Genomic DNA, 20,462 nt, shown 5'->3' with positions numbered 1-20,462 from the left:
ATGTTCCAGGGGGATTGGTCTGGGCAATGGCTTCTTCTGACTGGAGAGTCATGAACTATGTTGCTTGTGTTTTATATTCATATGTAAAGCACATGGAACAGTTATACTTCTAAGTTTTCTAAATGAAAACACCAAACAAGCTATAATGAAAGCTTGATGCATGTTCCACATGTGTTTAGAAAGCCTTTGCCTCTAGCATTGTTGCCACACTGGCACTCTTAACTATTCCTGTTGGAAGCATGGGTCTGTTGAACCCAGTCCATATAAGTTGTTGGGGTATTTATTTACAGCAGAATGTCTTGGTTTGCTTTGGTTTTTTATTTTTGAATTTTGTTTTTTCTTCCAATGGAAACCCTACTTTCTGCAGATAATGTCCTTTACTCCAGATGCTTTTTATTCTTGTGGCTGTGAGGGATATTGTAGTCTGCATTTTCTTAGCCTTTATCAGCTTACCTCTGCAGTGATTCCTTAGAGTGATCCAAGGAAACCCAGTGCTTTATTGAAAACTGTTTCAGCTTCTGGAAAAACACGTTCATCTTGGTAAACAATAACAAACACACATGCACAGTCTTACTGCATTTAAAATCAGTTGAAGGTGACTGCAAGATTGCAATATCCCTTTGTTGTTCCTTTTTGTAGCGGTATCAATTGAGAACTTCAGTACTCAACTTCAAAACAACTGATGAAAGTTTCTGGTGAACCAAAGGAAATATTGTTATGATGATGTTCTCCTTTGTCACTCTTCTTTGCTTTTCATCTTGTTCCTTTATTCTCTAGGAATTTATTACAGAACAGTATTGAGCAATGAAAAGAGAAAAGTCTTTATCCCCGCCTTTGAGAATAATGCTGTGTATTTATATGGATATTTGTTCAGTAACAATTCAGAAATTAATTCTTAGAGTACTGTTTTGCTAGCAAAAAAATCTTCAGTAAAATTACAGTTGTTTACAGAACTCCCACCTTTTAAAATACAGTTTTAACTTTTACAGTTCTCTCTCTGGTAGAGACATCATTCAGTATATGTCAATTGCCCAAAAAGGTTAATTAAATTCTTTGTAGAACAAAGTGCTTCCTGTAAGGAAAAAAATAACAAAACAAACAAGCAGCAAACAAAAAATAACCAGAACATAAACCCTATAAACCAATATTACTTTGGATTTTTTTTTCACAGGGCTTGATGATTTTAAGAAAGGATTTGCATCCTTTTTTTGAGATCAGAGTAGAATTTAGGCTTGTTTGGCTGCTTTATCATGATTCACACTCAGAGTTACCAGTTCTGGTACTTTGGATATTTTTAGGGTAACATGACTTGCTAATCCCTGCTAGGTTGCTTATTACTGTTCATATCACGTTCCAAACAAGTAGTTGGAGCAACAGTGTATGTAAGCATTACACCTGAAATTACACATTCTCCTTTTTAATGTAACGGTTGTCAGCACTTTTTCATCTTGTGTGTTTTTGGTGTGATGAGAACTGTACCATGTCAGGCAGGGTCTGGCAGCATAAACAGAGTGAATACCTAGCTTTCAGAAATAACTGCTCTGAATAGCCTATGAATAATTTTTGTCTAATACTACCAGGCGAAGAAAAATAGTAGGTACAGTAACAAAAGGACTGAACTAATTGAGTAACAAATGCAAGCGTTTTAATGGATGTGGGAGGACTGGATTATTAACGGTCGCATTAGAGAAAAACACTGCACCGTCTGTTCTTCTCAAAGCTTATGGCTGTGTGTTTATAATAGAGACCACTTATCCTGAGGCCCATGTAGCTTGCATTGGAGAGGAAAAAAAGGAAGGAAAAATTCCTCGGCTGTCCTTTCAGTGGCAAGTTGCTTCACTTCTGCCAGCAAAACCTGATGTCTCTAGTTTCAGGGTACTTTATGGCAGGGGCTGTACCTCTGCCAAGAAGGTTGCATGGTGTCTCCTTCATCAGAGTTAAGAAGCTGTTACAGACTGTCACTGGGCATTGATTACCAGTTGGGGGTTTGGTTTGTTTTTTTAAATAAAGACTAATAAATAGAAAAAAGCAGCAGGATGTAGTTCACCCAGCTGAATCCTACAGATTTGGTAAGGAGTAGAGTTGCTGTTACTTGAATTTGTTGGCTGTAGGTTTCTGTGCAATCATACTGGCTATATGTGGTATATATCATACCTAGGTGGTATGATTTCTTCAGCCTCTGTAGATTGTTTTACCTTCCCCTTTCTAGAATACAGTATTAAACCCCCAAATCTCAGTTTTGTTTTTATCACATTTTTATCACTTTTCTAATTTTTTCCTAGTTTTCTGAGTCATTGAGATCAGTGCTTGATGTTTTGCTGGTGCTGTGATATATTTTTCTCCTGTAAGATTTAATTGGGATAGGTCTTTCTTCTGCCATTTAGTACCTGCTTTTGATGGTGATAACTGTTATTCCCTCGCCTTCACTCACTGGGTCTACAGGCCAGTCTTGCAGCAATACGGAAGACTTCTGCACTTTGTTTTTGCTGGTGTTACTTGCTAACTAAAGACTGAAGTTTATGTCAGATCTCTCTATCTTCTTTTTTTTTTTTTTTTCCCCCCCCGGCCATAGAGTATCATGTAACTTCATTGATAAAAATTAATCCATTTTACTTGTTAGTTTGACAAGCCTTTGTGCTTTTCCTGCTGCTGGCCATCTGTGGACCTGGTTTTGGCACTGAGGCAAAGCAAGAGATCATGACATAGCTTGCATGATATAAATTGTGTTAGATCAGCTATGTATGTGGACCCTGATTTCTGCTGTACTTAAAAACAGTTTATCTTGTGCTAGTAGAGGTGAAAGAAATGTTCTTTTTTGATTACAATATTTAAATATTCGTGTACCTCTTGACTTCCAGATTGCATCACAACGCATAAGCTCAGTGGATCTTTCATGCTGCAGCCTGGAGCACCTGCCTGCCAACCTGTTTTATAGCCAAGACCTCACTCATCTCAATTTAAAGCAGAACTTCCTGAGGCTAAACCCCAGCCCATCCACAGGCAGAGCGCTTAGTGAATTACAAAGGTAAAGTGCTATGGTTCTATTAGTCTTCCTCTGCCTTTGGAGCCAATTGACCATTGGTTTGCAGAAACTTTCTTAAAAACTTACTACCTCCTCTTAGGGAGGATTGTCCTGGTTGTAATGCTTCAGAAATCGGTTAACTCTGTGTGCTAGAAACAGACTAACTTTTGTAAGAAACGTAGTGTTTTTCTTGTAAATAGAAGGCTATTTTCAGTCCAAACGCAGTTTTCAGAATGCATTGTTTTTACCGACCCACTGTAGTTCTTCATTGATTCATGTCAAACCAATGTGAGTTGGTGAGTTGCACGTGAAAGGGACAGGTAGGAACAGTACTGTGTGTGACTTTACTTAGCTTTTTATTACTCCCAAGTAAAGGAAGCCCCTGGTTTAATAAATTCCTGTCTTCTTTGTATTCTGCTCAGCCCTAATTCTTCCTCCCTAGTAACTGTGACCTTCCAGTTGCTTTTTCCACTGTAGCTCACCCAAGAATGTAATAAATGGATAGATGGCAGCACAATTGGTGATCTGAATAATATGTGGAATCAGCAGCCTTTCTGTATTGAGAAAGATGAATGTTTTCATACTGAATTTCAAACTTTGATTTTAATTTCATTGGTAACTGAATTGCAGAGTAGCTCAGGATTGTATTTGTAGATGGCCCTATTCAAACAAAATGTTTTAAACCACATTTCTAAATCCTTTCCTCTTTGACAAACAACTGAAAAATAAAGGTGGATTATGTGGGCTGTTGTATTTTTATATAATTCCAAGAGCGTTCTGGAGAAAAACAAAAAATTTGGCATGATGGAAGATGAATGAACCCAGCAGGTCTGCTTCACAAACAGAGCAGGCAGTTTCCAAGAGCTTATGAGCACAGTCTGGAGAGGAATACTAGGTTAAATATTCTGTGAATGTTGGTGTGTGTCTCCAGATAACAAGTGGAATTTTAGCATAAGCTAGGTGAGGAACATGGAAAAATAAGGTATGTCTTTATTTTAATGAATTTTAATAATTTTTCTTTTTTAAATATAAGAAAGTGTACAGGACATACTTGATTATATTTTGTCCATGTACATAAAGCTAATTCTGTTTGGGATTAGAAAGCATTTATAAATCATGTGATGGGTAATGTTCATTGTCTGTGTTCTCTTGGTAGTGCAGTTGCAGGAGCAGCTGAAGAGTCTTGCTGAAAGTTAATTATTTTTCTCACTAATATGAGCCTGAATGTACAGGAGTAAAAGAGTTCAGGTGACCAAATAAAACTCTCCTGACTTTTGAGATTCTGCATCAGGAAAATCTGGAGAAGTGGCATGTACCTGAGGTGGTGCAAAATTGATTGTCTTGTTCTTCTGAGAGCTGGTCCTATTCTGTCAGTGAATCATAGTTTGCTCTGCCTCCTTTGCTTTGAGCTTGTCAAGAAGGCACAGGAAAGGTCTGTGAACCTCTGGAGCAAAACCAAAAAAGAATGATTAGGAAGGTTGCACAGCACTGTTTCAGTGGATCAGAGCAAGTGCCTTGAGAACTCCTACCCCTTTGTGCTAACCTTCTCTTTGCCACTGCTGGTGTCCTCCATCCTTCATCCGGCACAGGTGTCATCACCCAAGCAGTGAGTAGCTGGAAGCTGCTCCCACTGTTCCCATTGCTATGTTAGTGGAAAGGGCTGCATGATGTGGTAGCTCCTACTGAGGGTTAGGAGGAGCAGTGTCCTGATGGTTATCTTTTTGCCTCCAAACAGCAGCAGAAGCACAAGCCTGGCCCTGGAGTGCACTCCCAAGCCATGTTGCTTCCTGCCCGAGGAAACACAGTGCCAGCTTCTCCTTAGGGTGGGCAAACTTGAGTTTTACTGGTTCTGGCAAAAAGCCTTGAGCCAGCTTCACTGCTACTGTAAACCTGCTTTTCTGTAGTGAGTAAATACACGAAACCAAGAATCTAGCAAGAAAGGAACCACTCTATCTTTTTGAAATTATTAGTGAATCCCAGTATGAAAGCATGTGCAAAGTAAGGAAAGATCAGTCATTCCTGGGAACCCAAGCTGTCATTTGTCTGACTTTTTTCTTTTTTTCCTTTTATCTTTTTTTCCCCTTTTTAATCCAGTTTCATAAAACCATTTTCAGATTTTTTGGGGGGGTTGCTCAAGGTAAAACCTAACTGGATAAACCAAGAGTCTTTTTTTTCTTTTGTTCACCCATGTTCTTTCAAACCACTGCAAAACAAGTACAAAATCTCTGCTGTTCTGATTTGGTACTGTTGGCTTTTATACCAAATTCTCAATTCTAAATTGTAGCTGCACACAGGGCACAGTACCAGTGAATCAAGCCCAGAAGTATTTAAGGCTCCAAAATAATGTACTTGGATGTTGTGAACAAAATGCATTGGCATTTACATAGCTACCCTTCCTGGTACAATTTTTGATTAAAATCTGGTTAGCAAGGCAGGCTAGGAAAATTGCTATAAGCAGCTTTTGGTGCTCTAAATAAATCATTTTAGGTGGTAATTTGACAAGTGCTCATGAATGCTGGATTTCAAAACTAGAGGTATATCAAAGGCAGAAGACAATACCAACTTTTCAGCTACCCACTGAGTAGACTTAAAAGCAGCTGGCTTGTAGTAATGAGATGCTGACATATGCACTAACTTGGCAAGTACTGTCAGGAATGAGTTGGGGAAAAAAGCAAGAATTCCAACTTTTGCTTATGCAATTACTTCTTTCAGTTGTTAACATTATGTCATTAATTGCATTTCTGAATAAAATGTTTAGAACTAAATTGCTGGTAGCATGTGAGAGGTACAGAGCTATAGATGCACTATTTTTTCCCAGTAGCTACATTTTCACTTGCTTTACTGTCCACTCACACTTTGAATTCTGTTGCTGTAGATAATTTGCAGCTGTGAACTTGTGTAACTGAACTGTTCAAATGATGAAAAGGTATAGAGAGCTACCTGTATTTTTTTGCCTACTTATCAGGGAATACACTTTTCATACTAAGTGTAAAATAGGCAGTCTGAAAATTCATCTCTGTTTCAAAAACAAGCAAACAAACAAACACCCCACAGGAAATGCTAGTACTTGTTCTTCTCACAATAGCTTTTCTAAAATTGTAGGAAAGGGTGTTGTCCTTTCGGGGGAGAGAGGATATTCGCTGTTTGAAAGATTGCTCTGCTGTTGCAGTATTAGGAGCGGCTGACACGTCTTGTGATAATACCCCCACTGAGCCAGAATTTACCTTAAAACCCTTTGTGTTTTAGCTCCTGTATACTGGAAATGGAGTGACTGAAGATATGCTTTTGTCTTAAGTTGTCTAAATTTCATTGCTTATACTCTTTAAATGTTGGTTGGTAGATATTTTTATTTGTTTTAACTGTAAAGAGATTCATATGTATGGTGTATACCCAAGCCTCACTTGCCCCTTATCTACAATGCAACTTCATGGTTTTTCTTCTGAAATGCAAGCAAGAGTTCAAGCTTACTAGTTTTGCAGAGTACTATTGCTCTAGGTTTGAAGCAAATAAATAAACTGTAGTCTTTATTTACTGTTGCTCTGCTTCACTGGTCTAATCATGCTTTATATGTAGTTGTTTCAGTCAGTGCTGTTGGAAAACTGCTGGCATCAAGAATTCTGTTTGCTTGTTGATACTGGAAAGTAAGTTTTCAGTATGTGGATTTTTAATATAAGCCTGTTGCAGATTAAAAGAAAAAAAGGAGAATGGAGGGATTAATAAGCCACAGAGTTTGTTTTGATAAACAAAATGATGCTTGCCAATTTTATCTGAAGAACAAGGCGTTTATTCTGATTGCGGTTGTTAGTTATCGGTGATTATATGGATTTTTATCTTAAGATCACTTGGTATCTTTTCTCTCCCAGAGCCACTTTAGAAATTAACTGCCTTCTCTGACATCTCAGCTCACACTCTTCTGGGCTAGTGGCAGTTTCTGGAAGTTGCATCTGTAAGATACGAGAAGGCTAGAGGACTCAATTGTTGATGTGTTTCTGAAATCCCTTGCTACTTCCAACTGTTGAATAGATGTTTTTATCTGAAAACCCAGAATTTGGGGGGATCCTCTGTCTAAAATCTCTTTAAAAACTCATTTGAAGGTTCCTCAAGCTAAACCCTCCTTACAAACCTGTTGTGCAACAACTGTGTAATTTGGCTCAGAGAATACTGAGGTTCCCAGATAGCAAGGGGAGCATTAGCAATTCAGCTGTGTGAACACAGCAGACAAGCTTGCTAGAAGTCAGGGTGGGATGTAGTTTGATTCCAGCTTGACCCTAGAGATTGAGGAGCAGGGAGGGAAGTCTCCAGCTTGATACTTCGTCTCAAAGTGCCTTGAAGTGCTCCTTGTAATTATTGCTAGTGTATGAAACTGCGGTTAGTGGAGAAGGATGGATGGATGGATGGATGGATATGTCAAATGTACATCTTTGCTCTTGCCAGGACCCACAGAGCACTGACAGTAGATGCACTGGCAAAGATAAGAGCTTTCTCCTTTTTGGGGGATAGCTGTTTGGTTTGTTGGGTTTTGTTTGTTTTTTAGGATGCTCTTCTGGAAAAGAATTTGTTTTCAGATACACACATTTATTGAAGTTATTTAAATGAATCCAGCTAACATGAGGAGTGTGCTACCACAAGGAATGGAGTGCCATTGCATGCTTCTTGGTGTGGGAAGGTGCTGGGAGCTTTCTCTCACACTCTGGTGGTCTCAGGGAGCCTTGATTTTATAGTCATTTCTTCTCTTTTGCTTGAAGCTGAAGACTGGAGCATAGCCGTCATAGCAGTAGACCAAGAAGGAGAAGTTGGCCTGCTATTGACAACCAGAGGTCTACTAGAAATGAACTCTATCCAGTGTTTGCTATATTCTGGTGCTATGTTTATTTTCTAAGTTCTGTAGCCTTGGACCTTTTTTTTTTTTTTTTTTCTGGTTTTAATACTGAAAAGAAACTTGGAGTATGTTCTTTATGTAACTTCACTGCTTTTGTTTTATTCAGCTTGTAAAGACGTTGAAGGAAAAGTTTGGTTTTGTTAGTGCCTTTCCAGATCTTCATGACTGGTTGCATTCTGCATAGCTCCTGTGTACCTTTCTGAACTCAAGCAAGTACCCTTATATGAATACTCAGCAAAAGTCAGTGACATTTGATTAAAGAAAAATAAATTGCAAAATCATGTCACTACAAGTGACTGAGTGGGGAAGGTAGCAAAACTGGTTTAATGCCTGAAACACAAGGGATTTTTTTTGATCGTTTAAATTGGAACAGTGAGTGCTAGGAGAAAAATAGATGGCACTGAGAAATATGCTATAAAATAACATTTTTTAAGATAGGGTAGTCTAAAAAGTAGAAATGGCAGTTATTAATCAGATTCAGTTTATTGGAACTGTTAGGCTAAGTACAGCATTATCTCTTCCAAGTAATGCTTCAGAAGTAGTGAACATATTTATGGAATTTAGTTATTATCAGCCTACTCTGATTTACTTGTCTGTTGCTTTCTGAGATAGCTTCCAAAGCAAGGGTTTTATTTTTATATGTTTAAAAATGGGCTTCAGTTTGGAAGCTCACCCCTAGCTAATTTTGTATTAAAAATATAAACTTCTAACATAGGGAAGGAGAATATTTTTTTCTTTTTTTTTTCTAGGAATTTTGTTCTTTCTCTGAGGATAGTCTTTCCCCCCTAGTGAACCAGTGTGCACTAGGTACGTGCAGAAATGGAGAACTGCAAAGTACAGTAATGTGGGTTTAGTTTATTTCCACTTATAGAACATGCATTTTATTTATTCTTGTCTTTATGGATTTCTTACCAACTATGTAATAGGATAAAAGCTTTATCGATATCTTAGGTTTGGAGGTAGTGTGAAGAATTTGACTTATCATCTTTGAGTATTTGTGTATTTTAAAAAATAACTGTCTAGGTTTAAGGTTATTCCTTTTTGTGCAGTGCAGTCTGTTTTCTTCTTTCTTTTCTTATTTTCCACTCTTCAGTATAATCTAGCAATTAATTTTGGCATATAGAGTCAAGTCTGTATGCCAGAATTGTTTTGCCTTTTATAGTTTTAAATGCACATAAAGGGGAGAAATACCAGGATGACTGTTCTGGTGTGTTGGCGTAAAGGGTAGTGAAGATAACAAAACTGCAGCTATCAGTCTGCTTTTTTCTTTCTCTCCTCCTCCCCTTCTCCCCTTGGGGTTTAAGAAAGAAAGGAACAAAATTATGTTTTCATTTATTCATTCGTGTAATGGAGAAATTGATAATTAATGGGTGAATTTATTCAACTTTCTTCTGACTTGACCAGAATCAAACTTCGCCCTCAAACTAAAGTGACCCTTTTTCCTGAGATGACTTTACTCCATCTGTTTTTTTGTGGTGTGTCATGAGTTACTTGATGAACAGGAGTTTTATCCAGAGAAACAGAGTGGAAAGCACCAGCAGACCTCCTCCTGTGTTATCTATTGAAAACTCTGATGTCCCCAAGCTGGTGAGTGCTGCTGTTAACCTCAGGTAGGCAAAGTCTTTACCTGCAGCATCCAAATGAATCTCCCTAGCTGTTGCAGAAACTGTCTCAACAAATTTAGCAAGGTAAGAGGGCTGGAATAGTTCATTTTAACTAATTAAGGTTTTCACAGAATCACCGTTCTGGGAAGGGAAGTGCTATGACAGTATTTCAGGTCCTAGGCTAGCTGCTCCCTTAGGCAGTAAGGCTATGGATGGGGAATCTGATGCAACTGCAAAAAAAGCAGTAAATTGGTCCTTTTATTTCCAAGGAGGAAATTGGTGTGTCAGGTTTACGTGGAAATTCTCTTTATGATTAAGTTGTTGGCCAGAGTAGGAGGCTTTCATGAAAGTGGCAAGTTGTAGTTGAGTTCCAGAGCTCATCACAATGCTGCTAGGCAAGTGATCGGCTCAGAAATGGTGCTGAAGCTGAGGGGCAGTTGTACTGCTGCTTGAAATGGTCTTCAACTGCAGCATAGTCATGAGGCTGTGAGTCTCTACAGTCCAAATAGTGGAGAGAGTATTGGGCAAGTGATTGTTTTCTTTAAACTGAGTCCTTTATTAAGCCGTGTCATCTGTTTTGGGTGTAGTAAAATACTGCTTTTTAATTGCTTTTGGTAAGAGTAGAGCATGAGTGGCTTTATCAGGCATGTCTGTTGTAGCTGCATTTCAGTGATGGTGTATGGCTGATTCGAATATACTGTTCCCCCCACTCCAGCCGTAGTGGAACGCAGATGCTGTACTGTGTAATGGAAATTCCTGTGCTGTGCACATCGGGCAGATCTGAATTTAAAATTAGCATGTCAGTTCATTGCTTTGCTGTGATACAAACTTCTCTTGTTAGTCCCTCTCCTCATTTTGTGTATGTCAGACTAAAGTCACTCTTAATATGGCAGCTTCAGGATTAATTGAGCATTTTTGGTTCAATTATGGCAATTAGTGTTCAGTCATATTGCATGTTGAAACCCAAGGGTTGACGTGGCAACATTTTGCTCTAGCTTAAAGGAGAAATATTTTTAGCCAGAGAAGTGAATGTTCATGTATTGGTCATTACAATAGAAAGCTTAGTAAGCTAACTGAATATAGTGTGTTGAGAAATGCTGTTCTTCAGGTTGACTTTTTTAACAGATAACAAAGTCTAGAACCAGGGAAGGAGGGAGAAGAGGAAGGAAAGCATATGTACAGATTCAATATGAGGTTATTACACTGTCATGCCTCAAACAAGCAATGTTGTGCCTTTTCTTTCTAGCAGTGCCATTGGGACATCATCAGTATGTGACCATGCTTTTGGTAGAAGTAAAGAATTGGGTGGGAGAAAACAGCGAAGATGTTGCTCGATAAAATCTGTTTTAAGCCCAACACTGCAAACTCAGCAGTAACAAAAAACTTGAGTCTGTAAAATACTTCTGCCTTATTTATGTTGCTGTTACAAGTGTTACCAACTGTAAATCTATCTAGATATAAGAAGCAATATAAACAATTCAGCATTTTAAATACGCAGTATGGCAGTGCTCAGTAATGGAAGTTCACTGACCAATTTGTGATGTGGATAGTGGGGAGTGGCCAAAGATGAGAGGTAGACTTAGACTTTAAGCAAATGCCTGCTAGTTTGGCTTAGTAATATTCTCCACTAGCATTTTGTAAATGAACACGTTTACAAAGGAGGAAGAAAATATATGTTTACTGCCAGTTGACTTAATCTCTTAACTTGAATGAAGCTTACGGTATCTGTCTTTCAGCTTTTCTTTAAATGTGATTAAACAACAAACGTTCCTTTCTGGATTATTTGACATAAATTTCTGTGCGCATTTTCAGCTTCTGTACGAGTATATCCACTGGATGTACTATTACTCATCCTTCATTACATACTATGTACCCCTGTCAACCAATTCAGTTTCTGTCTTTAGTAATTGGATTTACTCACAGAAGACCCTTAATACGTACTCATTAAAACATACATTAGGGTAGTAGAGATGTGATCCAGATAATTTGGGGGGGTGGTGTGGTGTGTGATGATTCTTCCCCCTCCCTTGCTTTTGCTCCAGGACAGTTATAGACCCCATGCTTCAGTCCTCTTTCCTCTGTGTGTTAGCTTGATTTGCTGTAATTTTGTCTCAAGATTGTATTTGCGGTCTTCTAGTAGATTGTAATTTTCACTTGTTAATTTTTTTTCTATGTGAAAATTGGAATGGTTATGTTTTGATGTTTCTCCAGCAGTTTAGTTATTTGACTTAATCTTTCTATCTTCACCACTGTTTTTGCACTTACCTAATACTGGGGGGGAGGGAGAAGTAACATCTAAAGGCCCTGGAAGTCTGCTCCTTAGAGCACTCTTGTTTGTACTAGCAGTTAACTTTGAGGGACAGCTGTTCCGCCACAGAATCACCCCGCATTTCAGAGCAGTATATCTATGGTATAAATCTACAGTTATCGTCAGGATAAATGCAGGATTGTGCATTTCAGTTCTAGCATCAAGATTTTTAAGTCATTTGTCTCTAAAAAGAAGATTATGAAGGTATAGTGTTTAAAATACGCTTTTTTTTCTGGCTAGCAGCCCTCATTAACTTCAGCTAGCTTACCCTAGCTCCTTTTTATTTCACAGCTCTCCCTCTAGAGATGCATTAGTCGTTGTTTCTGCATAGTAGTATTTTTTCCCTGCAGCAGTAATTTGATTGCAAGATTTCATTTAGTCTTCATCTAACTCTGTTCCAGACTTCTTCTGCCTCAAGCTCGGCACAGTGTGTTCAAAATCAGTGATAACTTTGGCATAATTTTTCCTTTTTTTTTTTTTTTTTCTTCTGCCATCTTTGCACCAAAATACCAGTAAGAGAGCACAGTATTGCCTTGCTTGCTGTAAGCCTCTGTAAACATTGTGTGCTCACAGCCTGTCTTCTGTGGCAAAATCCATACTTTACTTACAACCCCCATTGAAATATGACACAAAGGTGCTGCTTACACTTTCACGTTGAGTTTTAGTCAGTGACAGGAGTTTGATTTAGGCAATAATAAAGGTGTGTGCCAGTTGATTGCAGTAGCTGGTAAGGACTTTTAAGAGCCTTTCAGTCTTAAAACTCTTCAACCTTTTAATGGTTGATGCATCTTCTGTCTGTGTTTTATGGTCAGGGGAGGGCAAATTGTTTTGAGGTAAGAATGTGCTGGGCCAATGCAAAGGCTATGTATGGATGCACTGGCACATGCTGTCAGATATTACTTTCACTTGAAATAGCAGCATTCATAGGTGCAGTTTTGTTTCCATCACCTTGTTATATAAAGACCTGCTCTCACAAATCAAGGACTTGAACATGAACAAAGGGAAAATGAAGTCCAAATAAAAAGCCAGAAAAGAAACTTCCTCCCATCTATAGGAATCTGACAGAGATCTTTTCATTCATCCTTTTACTTGCCTTTAGGCATACCTCCCAGTGGTTGTTAGGCAACGATAATAATGTTGCTGAACATGCAGGCTGACTAATTGGATTGTCCCCTTCTTAGGTTTTTTTTTGTTCAAACAGTCTTGGTCATCTTTACTAAGGCACGCACATGCAAGTTGCTTCATTTGCTGATGTGATAAACCAAGGGGCTTTTAAGAGTACCGTGACATGTCAAGGACAGAATTATGAAATCTGTGTGAGCTGTAGCATCGTGCTTAATCAAGAGCTGAAGAATTTGCCTCTGTCAGTACAGAAGTTTTGCTAAATTCTGCTTTAGTTCATCACATTTCCCAGCTGTATTCAAACCAGGCTATTCTAATTGGAATTTCTGGTTGAAAGGCAGTGTCTCCTCACATGAATGGAGCTGAGCTGCACCACGGAATTTGCTGTTCAGAATTTCCTGCGCCTTGTAACCAATGTCAGTAGGGTAGTCTTACTAGCAAGAAATGTGTTCAGAAAATTAATAATGCTTTACTACAGGATGAGATGCTGCAGAAAAAACTGTATATATCAGAAGGATGGCAAGGGTTTGGTTCTTGGTTACACTCACAGGAAATACATTTAGTGTGTTGTTCAGGGTGGCCTGTTTCTGTGTCAGCCTAATGTGGATGAACTCTTGCTACTGGTGTTGAACTTGAGTGTCTAATAGTTTCCTTGATTGTTCTGAGTACATAAACTAAAAATGCATGGGACTTGCATTTACATAACGAATCTTACTTTGTATTAATTATTGCAAGGTAACTAGGGGTGGTTTATGCTCCACTTATTTGTCTTCTTTATTATTTTTATTTTTTTCTTATCTCACTGTAGATTCACCAAGTTGAAGAGCCTTAACCTTTCCAATAATAATTTAGGAGACTTCCCACTGGCAGTCTGCAGCATCCCAACCCTGACTGAGCTCAACGTGTCCTGCAATGCCCTCAAAAGTGTTCCAGCAGTTGTAGGCGAGATGCACAAGCAAGTACCTTTAAAACTTAACATGGACAGCCTGATAATAAAGGCAACAAGCAGTTTCATGATACTCTGTACATAATCTTACTATGAGAAACAGTTTGAACTTACTTGTTAGAGCAGATTGGCTTGTAGATCTGTATGGAAGCAGTTGTGAGCTGTGGATGGATGGGAAGCACACTTTGTGTGTCAAAAGTTCTTCCAGTCCCCAGCATTTGACACAAGGGTCACCTACTTGGTGAAGAAAATTTTTAAAACTCATTGCTTATCTGCTTCAGCCGTCACACAAGTTGCAGTTCTGGAGTTCCTTCCAGTACCTAAAGGGGGCCTAGAAGAAAGCTGGAGAGGGACTTTTTATAAGAGCAAGTAGTGATAGGCCAATTTTCATTTTAAACTGAAAGAGGATAGATTTAGATTAGATAAAAGGATTTATGAAGATGGTGAGGCACTGGCAGAGGTTGCCCCAAAAAGCTGTGGCTGCCCCATCCCTGACAGTGTTCAAGGCCAGGTTGGACAGGGCTTGGAGCAACCTGGTCCAGTGGAAGGTGTCCCTGCCCATGGCAGGGGGTTGGAACCGGGTGAGCTTTAAAGTTCCTTCCAACCGTAACCATTCTATGATCCTATGTTTGAAGATAAAAGTGTCTTAACGCAGCCCATGTAATAGTTGCCAAGGTTTTTTAATTATTTGGTCTATATCTTCTGTAGCAGATGTTAAAGTATTATTCCTTAAAAATTTTCTTTCTTCTGCCCTTTTGTATATTTTTGTCACACTAACTTCAGCAGATTTGTGTATTCATAGGAAGGAAATGTGATTTATCAGGTCACTCACTTTCTTCACTCTCTGTTCTTCTCCCCTGTTTTTAATAGCTTGCAGACATTTTTGCTAGATGGCAACTTTCTCCAGTCCCTTCCTGATGAGTTGGAGCATATGCGTCAGCTCAGCTATGTGAGTCTGTCCTTCAATGAGTTCACCGACATTCCAGGGGTGCTGGAGAAGCTGACTGCCATGGATAAGCTCTGTATGTCAGGAAACTGCATGGATACCCTGAACCTACAGGTGTTAAAAAGGATGCCTCATATTAAACATGTGGATCTAAGGTAGGTATTTGGAAAAGGGGAAGAATAAGTGGATGTCAGTCATTGGTGTTGAAACAGTTTCTCCTTGGCTGTCAGAATAGCCTCTGGGTGCGGATCTCTTGTGTTAGTCCGTGGGACTGTGTTTCTGGTGGTACTGTGTAACTGACAGCACTTGCTATGACTTAGCACTCTTCTTTGACGATAAGGTAACATTTAGGGGGATCAATAGACGGGAAAGTAAAATTAATATTTAATATTAATATTAATTAATATTAAATTAATATTTCTACTGAAAGATCAAACAAGACCGTATAGGACACTGGTGATTCCTGCAGTTCTTGTTGCTGCAGTGTTAATATAATGTAAATGATAATCCCTGACCTGAAAAGCCTTTGTCTGAAATGTTGCAGATGCATGAGATGAAGGAAAGGGCAGTGAAGGTTGAAGGACAAAAATATAGATACTTTAATATTTCTTGGTATGTTAAGAAGCCTAGTCCACCATGGGTAATATTATTTTATTGATGCCCTCACAGAGCCTAAACAGATCCTTACTACAAATGGCTCTGATATGTGGTGGTTCTTTATTATTATGGCCTTCTGCAATCAACTGAGCAAGGCACAGTTCAGAGGCTGGTCCATGAGGTCGAAATAGTTATGAATTTTGGAACTGTTTAATTAAGCTGTTCAAGCAGATACTTAACATATTGTACTGCTATGTAGCTGTCAGACTTGGCCATCAAGGAAGGGGCAGTGTAACTTAAGAAAGCAGCTAAAAGAGATGGATGAATTCTGAAGCGTTTATGGTGGGTTAAAATATGCCTGTGTGTTTATGTATGCTAAAAGCAAATAAAGTGGATTCAGAGTAGGGATGCTGTGGCTGAGCTCCAGCAGTGTGGCCTTGCGTTCCAGCAGTGCAGTTTCAGCCCTCTTATTGTCTGCTGAGCAGTGGACAGTGGTTCTTGGTAACACTGCCTGGAATAGTAAACATCAGAGGTGTTCATAAACTGTACTTGCTGCACAGTGAAGGCCTTTGCTTAAGTGAAATCAGAAGGAAGCACTGTTTGTAAATTGAAAATGGAAAAAGTAGGCTGTGGTATTGCAGGGGAAATAGTACCCATTTTCTTTTACCTGGAAAATGTTACGTAAAGGGAAACTCTTTGAAAGCAAAAGCAACAGTAGAGCTGTAGATGTTTGCCCTTCTCACTAGAGAGGCTTAATGGGCCAGCAGAAGTTACTATACTGATTTTAGTCAGAGCTGGGAACTTGAAACTGAACACTTTGGAGTGCTCTGTAGTCTCAAACATTGCAGGGTTATAGATCATTCAGTTGAAACTTCTGCAGAAGTTGCTGAATATTGGCAATGTCAGTGCACTGCAGTGAATATGTGATAAAACCTGTTCTCTTTATTTGACAGACTCACTTGTCTTGGGTTCTTGCTTTGTTTTCTTTCTACACCCATTTTCAGGTCTCTGAACTTGCTTGCTGTGGAACATGGTGATGCGGGAGGCGAATATATGGGAATTCATAAATCTCAATTTGGCCTTTCAGTAAGGGAAGAGACTGCAATATCTGCAGGTTACTTGTATCTGCCAGGCTGTTCCAGCAGATGCTCATGATAGGCCAGCAGGAACTGTAGAGATTTTGTTCTTTTCCAAACTATTGGGCACAAATAAGAGCCAGATCATCTTTTATTTTTATAGACACAATAATAGTAATACACCACCTTGCAGAGTTTTTTATCAGTAGTTTCCAAAGTAGTTTAGAAAGAAACTTGGTGTCATCATTCCTTTGTCATGATGGATAAAACAAGTGAATCCATCCTGCTTTTAAAATACCATAACAAAGGGGGAAATATTTAAACCAACTCTGATGATGAACCTGGAGGCATGCTGGTTTAATCCCATGCGGCTACATGTAAAGTGAGCATTGGTTTGTCAGCAGGGGCCTGCTGTGCAACTAACTTTGTCTCTTTTTTTTTTTGTCTGCAAGATTGAATTCAATTAGGAGATTGGAGGCTGGTGAAGTAGATTTTCTGCATCATGTGACCCAACTGGATCTCAGAGACAACAAACTTGGAGAGCTGGATGCAACAGTTTTTAACAACGTCGAAGTGTTACACTGTGAACGAAATCAACTGGTAACCCTCAAAATCAGTGGATATTTTCTCAAAGCACTGTACGCTTCCTCAAATGGTAAGTGCATTTTCAGGGCAGCTCTGGTGTTATCGTCTGACTTCTGGATTTGTATCTGGTTCTCTGTGGGATGCTCCTTATGTAATCAGGAGGAATTGGGAGGCTCTGGACATGACATTTGGATAAAAGGGTTTCAGGTGTACTGTGTCAGTTCTGACTTTCAGAAGTGACTTTCAAATAACATTGAGCTGCTGATTTGGAGGTCTGAAAACTGTGAAAAACTTAGCATTTGGACTGAAATTCCTCTCTATATCAGCCGGGAGGGGTCTTGAAGTTGTCAGTCTTTGTGTTGTATTAATGTGTTGCTTTACTAAGGTAAATAAAGAATTTATTGCTTCTCCCTGGAGTTGAGAATTTTTGGAGAAGCAGCCATTTGTGAGACAAGCTAAAACAACATGTATTTTTGCTATTGCCTGTAGATGCTTACTCTGGCCAGAAAGCTACACAAGCTGAGTAACTTCATTTGTATTTTATAATAAAAGTAATGCAGGCTTTTTCCAGTTGAATAACTCGTGTTCCATGAATGGGATTTGTTTGATCTGTCTCTGGAAGCTGCTGCTACTAAGCTGCTATTACTTAAAAACCTCAGTTTTCACTACCATTATTATTTTTTGCAGTAGTTTGGTATGAAATAAACAAAATGCAGGCTCTGAGAGCTGTGAATTTCATGAACGTTCTGAACTGTCTTTAGAAGGCTGTTATCTTAATGATATTCAATCCTGTGCCTTCATTAAGTATTTATGCCAGGATCTTTGTAGCTGAGAGAAGTTAATATAATCTGAGCATGTGCTGTGTAGTTAGGGCTGAGAACCCAAGTCAACTCGTATCTTGCAATCAGCTGCCTATTTGGTCTTGCTGTTCCTCCTGGCTTCCCTTCTTTTCATCCTCAGCCACCTTGTTTTAGTCTCATATTCCAAAGTAACGGATATGCTTCTTATGCTTTCACATCAGTGGATTTCCTGTAGGCTTAAATAAATGTCTGCTTTCAACCTTAATGCTAAGCACTGGCTACCTAAAAACCTTAGGATATGGAATACTCCTAAAGCAACCAAAATATAACATTACTAGCACTAGTTGAGGTGCTATGGAAGGACTATAAGGCTGCCTGAAACCAGGAAATCCACAGGCATGCCAAGGCCTATGTAATCTGTTGAAAAATACTCTGGATCTTGCCATGACCTGGAGGACCCTGCGGTATTCTGTAGCTTGCTGTTCCAGAGTGGGAAGTCTCCCTTCCTATGCCTGTGCCATTTTCACTGACCAGTGAAAAAAGTGGAGCAGGTTTGTGACTGACTATTCTGGGCAGAGGGTGGCAGAGATGAAGTTACAGCTCTGGGACAAAAAAGGAAAAATGACAATTTGCCACGCAACTTTTTAAATCCTCCGGTTTCTCCTCACTGATCAGTTATGCAGTGTGTTGTAGCAAGTACAGCATAATATAGCAGATGTACTCAGACATAATAAAGAATGAAAATTCAGTTCACAAAGGTCCAAATCCTCTGAAGTATTTTAGGTTACTGACTTGTTCTGAAATCTCTGGGTGTTAGCTGCTTAAAGTAATTCACATGGAGCAGCCATTTATGTGCAAATCTTTATAACCATTATTTAATATATTTTTTTTTTCTCCTAGAACTTGCTCACCTTGATGTGTATCCAGTTCCTAATTGCCTGGCTTATATGGATATTTCTAGGTAAGAGTGTGCTTTTTCTTGGGCCTGTTAAATACGACTGAAATTAGGCTTATGGAAAAATGACAGGAATTGGGCCTTAAGATATAAGATTGATTTTCAGAGTTAGGATGGGCTTTTTTCTGCTGGGCAGTTCTTACCTCTTTCCTTTTTACAGATTTACTTTTCTATTTTTTAGTACTAAAACATGCCTTTATAGTTAAAGTTTCCCTAATTTAATGATTTCTTATCTTATAGAGATATAACATAATGATTCAAATATGCACCAATGAGAGACATGTACAGAATTTCCTTTCTGGATATATCTGACATGTCACAAGCCCAGCAGAGGTGATGGTATGATAGTTTACTTCTCAATTCAGTAGCTCCTGCAGCTCATGGTTTTTCTTTGCACCGTGGCTGCTGTAGGAATGTCTGCAGTTGCCATTTGAATGCATCCATAAATCTGACTGTAACAAGGGAGATAGGATAAGGAAAGAAATGGTAAAAGGGGTGTTCTAGTTTATTTCACAAATCAGTAAAATACTTTATACGTGTGCTTAATGTCTGTCTTATTTAAGGAATTACTCATCTGCACATTGAAGGGATAATCTCATTAATTAAAAAGCATGCTTAATGAACTCTTAAGCTGTTGAGAGTGATTGTAACAATTAGTGAGTTAACCTGGGCAAGTGGCCATCAACTTCTAAGGTTCATCAACCATGAGTGAGTTATTTGCATTGTGCGCCTAAATGTAACATACAGGTGTGATTAAGTGTGGTTTATTGAAAAGCTGTGTTCTCCATTTAGCTGTAAATGAAATTGGTGCAGAATGCATGATTTTGATCACAAAACCGTTTTTGTGCCTCAGTTCAGTGATGGCATGCTAACTAAATGGACAGAGTGTCTTCAGCTTCTTGGCTCACTTGAAATTAGGGAAATCTGAGATCAAAAAGGAAGTTATCCGAGGATAAGAGGGGTTGGGTTGCTATCATGTATTTTGGTTAAAGGCTATTTCATTAATAAACTATAGAATGAAAGTACATGAATGATCATGAACATTGATTTTTTTTTCATGCTGTGTTAACAGTCCTATTTCCAAACTTTAAGTCTGTGAGTGCCTGGATATTATTGGATGCCCAGTTTTGCATCTGTGTATGGTAACTCAAGTAGCAATTCCATGAATACACATGCACATAATCTCTTCCATGCATTTTGTGCTGCTAGTTTTTGTCTTTAAGGCAGGATACATGGGTGCCCCACTGTGCCTAGCTGTGTGTTTTCTGTGCAATATTTGGAAAAACTTGCCTCTGAGAACTTAGTTTCCAGAAGGGTTAGTTTTGTGAAGACAAATGTGAGAAAAGGAAAACAACTTCAAAGATACACACAAAGATTTTGCTCTATTCAGTGAGACAGCTGAAGAGTGGTAGAAGTGTTTCAGGGCTCAATTTATGGAGGATCGAAGAGGTGTGTTTCAAGTGTGTAGAGTGTGAATATGAATATCTTCTGAGGAGTATCTGCATGGAGAGACTTCTTCAGCCTCAGTACTCCTGATATTCTGGATACTTCTTCCCCAGTAATTTGGAAGCAGCTTTTTCCATTTTCTTTGTGGCTGCACATCTAGGGACATAATAATGCTG

General features: G+C 38.9%; 1 protein-coding gene across 1 annotated transcript in view; it reads left to right on the top strand.

The window, feature by feature from the left end:
• PHLPP1 (PH domain and leucine rich repeat protein phosphatase 1) overlaps positions 1-20,462 on the top strand; it is a 142,211-nt gene that overhangs the window by 90,640 nt on the left and 31,109 nt on the right. The window contains exons 4-8 of the mRNA XM_080609773.1: positions 2,859-3,025; positions 13,744-13,890; positions 14,752-14,982; positions 16,953-17,155; positions 18,786-18,846. Of these exons, the coding sequence (XP_080465899.1) occupies positions 2,859-3,025; positions 13,744-13,890; positions 14,752-14,982; positions 16,953-17,155; positions 18,786-18,846 (809 nt within the window). The remainder of the gene's footprint in view (positions 1-2,858; positions 3,026-13,743; positions 13,891-14,751; positions 14,983-16,952; positions 17,156-18,785; positions 18,847-20,462) is intronic.

The sequence above is a fragment of the Psittacula echo genome (assembly GCF_963264785.1).
Source record: "Psittacula echo genome assembly, chromosome: 2".
Taxonomy (NCBI): Eukaryota; Metazoa; Chordata; class Aves; order Psittaciformes; family Psittacidae; genus Psittacula; species Psittacula echo.
The sequence above is the reverse complement of the archived record's forward strand: the minus strand, read 5'-3'. Positions and strand labels throughout refer to the sequence as shown.